A 4,114-nucleotide genomic window follows, 5' to 3' on the forward strand; every position below is an offset into this window, starting at 1 on the left:
AGCTTCACATTGGCAGAGTGTACCACTTTAATGACGTAGCGAAAAATAATACAAATCTCAGTGAGGTATCGGCGGCTGGGTTTCTTGTAGGAATGGGTAAATTAAACTGTGCTTTTCATCCACGGTTTCTACCAACCCTTTTATTATTATTATCCTGTATATTTACGCTGTCACTCGGTACGGAACTGAGTTTTGTGACGTGCGGATCAGTCATTAAACTGTTAAATCTAAAGCACAATGTGAGACTACACTCGCACGACGTACGCTACGGGTCCGGTGAGTTTCCTCTCAGTAATAAGAATTATTGGACATTAATAAACATTTACATCGTGTCGTTTGTTAGTACTAGCTTCATCTACTATTACACACCTAATAATTAAAATGATATAGTTGAATAAACATAGGAAATCTCTGTGTACAAAGGTTTACAGTGTCAGTTTGACACATACCGGTTATCCATATTAACTATACTACGTGTACAAATAGAGATGACCTAGATCTAGTGTCATAAAAGACTGGTGAAACGTGTCCTCTTAATGCAAGAACAACATCAACACAACATTTTTCGTTTAATTAGTCCAGTCACCAAAGTGCTTAATTTCATAAATAAACCTGAATCTTCCTTTAAAACATGAGCAGGATGGGGCCATGGTAGATGGGGTTTATCATACACTATAGTCACCAACCATTCCTAGTTTAGCTTACTTTAGTTTACATATAAGAAGGGGGATTTTAAATCACATAAGTACAAGATGTCAAGGTTGATGCAAGAAGACACAATGAAGTCCAAGACTTAAAAAAGTTATAACTAGGATACACTCAGACTTCATTACATTTGACCCAGTTCCAGACAGCAGAGAATCTAAAGGAACAAGGACACATGTAGGTATTAAGCCTCAGCAAGAAAAAGCACAAGCACAAGCAAAACTAGCTCTGGTGGGCATGATTTCTCTCAGCTCTGCAAACACGGTCTCAGGGGTGTTGCTGTTATAAATATTAAATACGGCACTGAGCTATAACGTTATGACTCTAGCCTTCAAAGTTGACCACCCAAGCCACTAAAATCAGTCCTCTGGGTTTAAGAGTCAAACCCACTGCAACTCAGGCTAAGTCTCTAAGCTTTGTTTTTCATCCCTCCAAACCATTGAGAGGTCAAAACAACAGAACTGGTCTCAGACTTCCTTCATCCATTAAATTAACTGTCCCAGGGAAAAACCTTGTTTTGTTGCTCACTCTCCTGAAGGTCTGCTCACTGTGTGTGTTTATGTGTGCGAGACAGGCAGCGGGCAGCAGTCTGTAACAGGGGTCACCGCAGTGGAAGACAGTAACAGCTACTGGAGCGTTCGTGGAACGAGCGACGCCTTCTGCCATCGGGGCACCCCGGTAAAGTGCGGGCAGACAATCCGCCTCACTCACGTCAACACAGGCCGAAACCTGCACAGCCACTACTTCGCCTCCCCGCTGTCCTCTAACCAGGTGGGTGGTGGTGTGAGAGGTGTATGTGAAAAGAGGACAGGTTTACTATTTCCAGCCTAAATCAGAAAGTTGATGTGTGAAATCTCTAGTAAATCACTTTTACCCGGCCAAGTTGAAGTCACTGAGAGATTAGTAGCAGTAATATTACTAAGTATTAGTAATCAGTCAGAGAAGTAAAATACCACAAGGTTCCCTTTCACATCTAGTGAAACCTAGACCAATATGTTGAGGGGGAAGTGAGTTGACAGCAGCTTTTAACACTTCAGGAACCATAACAAACTATCTGGGAAAACAGCCCCAGGTCAGCAAAAACCTCTTCAGTCTTGAGGAAGCGTGAAAACACTGTCTACTCAAAGTGTATTAGTGTTGGAGGATGTGCACCGTGAAATTATAGAAATTTGTTGACTGTCAGACATTTTGGTCCACCGTTTATATTAAAGTCCTTTAACATCTCAGGGTGTGTCAGGTGATTGTGGACAGTGTTGCAATGCAGCAGGAAGAAGAAGATAAAAAAGAAACACTGGTATAATTTATGTCAGGGATTGTAAAATGGAACCAGAAAAGCTTTCACAAAAGCTAAGCTCTTTTTCCTTATCCACAGGAGGTGAGTGCTTTTGGCGAGGAAGGCGAAGGGGACCACCTGGATGAGTGGACAGTTCAGTGCGGGGGATCTGTGTGGAAACGCGAGGAGGCCGTCCGCTTCCGTCACAAGGCCACTGATGCGCTGCTGTCTGTGACGGGGGAGCAGTACGGACGGCCGATCCACGGTCAGAGGGAAGTTCACGCCATGCCGAGCCCCAGCCAGCACAGCCTGTGGAAAGCCATGGAGGGCATCTTCATGAAGCCCAGCGAGAGCCCCGCGGGCAGCCGGGACCACACTCACCCCCACACAGAGTTCTGAACTTTTCTTCCCTGCTTCTGTCTCCTCTCATTTTCCTCCCTGTCTACCTCTGTATTCCTACCTCTGTCTCTAATTACGTCTGTACCAGCAGCCTCTAGATGCATCCCTGTCCCCCCTGTCTCCTGTCTCATTTTTCTCTCTCATCAACCTTTGACTTTCATCTTTTAAAGAGACTGTGCCAAAGTCTGTCACGGATCAGGGTACAATTACTTCATCTTATCAATCCATAACCACCTCTGTGACAGTCAGTAGTGTTTTAAAATAAGTAATTTGGAAACACTATTGGATTTTCAGAGATCCAGCAGCTACAATCAGAGAGCGAACATTATTTCAATAACATACTTTGCCTTAACGGGTACAACAGGATGTATAGGTAATAAAAATGCAGTTTCACTGTATATTATTACTTATTATTATTACAGTTTGTAACACTTTACATCCAGGAAGAGGTTTTCCTCTCAGTTGTTATTTATTGTAACATAGCAACCATCAGAAGTTACGCTACTACATAGAAGGCGGTGCAGATTTAACATTGTTACACTTGTGCCTTTATCTTGTTTTTTTGTTTTTGTTTTTTTTAAGTAGTAGGTGTTTATATTGTGGAGCCTTTTGGAAACATAAGAATTTGATTGTGTTTTTATGGTATTTGTAAGAAATACTCTACTCAAACAACGTTAAGCAGTGTTACTATGGTTTTTTTCCCCCTTTAAGTCAGATTCAGTGTAGCATATAAGTTATCCCGCACTAACTATTGTGAGAAAATGAGCAGTTATTTCTGTGGTGGTATTTTGTGAAATTGGATGACGTTTATCGTCATAGTGCTGGAAGAAAGTGTTTCTCTGTTCACGCTGTCTGTGCATGCATATGTGTTAGATCAACTCTTTGTTTCAGAGGTTCATATGAACAACAAACTTGCAGTGAATACCTCATATTAAAGAGATTTTTTTTATGCATACCAGTATCAGAGCTCTTATTTGGATTCTTCACTTTTGAGATTATGTGGTGATTCCTTGTGTGATCACTTGAAATGAATCACTGATGCAATCAATATCTCTCCTGATCCTGCATCCACAATTTACCATCATGAATTATGAGTTAAATGCTAAACAGGCCCACTACAGTACAGACAAACAATGTACTGTTTATTTTTATGTGTGTCCCTTTGATCATTAAGCAAGTTGGAATCTGCTTATAAAGTCCAACCCCTTCATTTCACCCACAAAGATGAAAACAGACTAATGGATTTGCAAGAGAGGCAAGCTAATAATGTGTGCCTGGCCCATTACACTTAGCATAATGCCTTGTTTGTCCGCTTAATGGCGTGTTTTGGTTCATTATCTGGCGGTTAATGGGGTTCGGGTGCTCCGGGTATGAGACTATTCCCATTTGTGTTTGACCTATGATCCCTATTTATCATGATTTAGAGTGAACGCTGGTGCTAGCACTGCCCCACAGGGAAACCCCTGGGAGACAAGTTGACGGACGTGTAAATTCAACTCCAGCCTCCACACACTGCATCAAGCTCAACAGAGTTTGTAGATACAGATCTCAACTCTGAGATCTGACTCTGCTGCTGATCTGATTCAGTTCTTCACGTGCACTGCAATTCCGGTTTGGGGGAAACAGCGGTGAAGATCGGTCAGTGAAAACCATGCTGTGCTGTCATTCTATTTTTAGGCATGGTATTTAAAATGACACAGCAACGATGATAACAAGTGACAAGTAAAGCAACAAGTC

At 42.0% G+C, this 4,114-nt stretch overlaps 1 protein-coding gene across 1 annotated transcript; it reads left to right on the forward strand.

The window, feature by feature from the left end:
• The first annotated feature begins 25 nt into the window (after positions 1-25).
• sdf2 (stromal cell-derived factor 2) lies at positions 26-3,330 on the forward strand. Its single transcript, XM_018691961.2, has 3 exons — positions 26-276; positions 1,280-1,476; positions 2,078-3,330. The coding sequence occupies exons 1-3, from the start codon at positions 93-95 to the stop codon at positions 2,375-2,377; spliced, it is 681 nt and encodes a 226-aa protein (XP_018547477.1). The 5' UTR covers positions 26-92; the 3' UTR covers positions 2,378-3,330.
• Positions 3,331-4,114: the final 784 nt, after the last annotated feature.

Source organism: Lates calcarifer, linkage group LG20, assembly GCF_001640805.2.
Source record: "Lates calcarifer isolate ASB-BC8 linkage group LG20, TLL_Latcal_v3, whole genome shotgun sequence".
NCBI lineage: Eukaryota > Metazoa > Chordata > Actinopteri > Centropomidae > Lates > Lates calcarifer.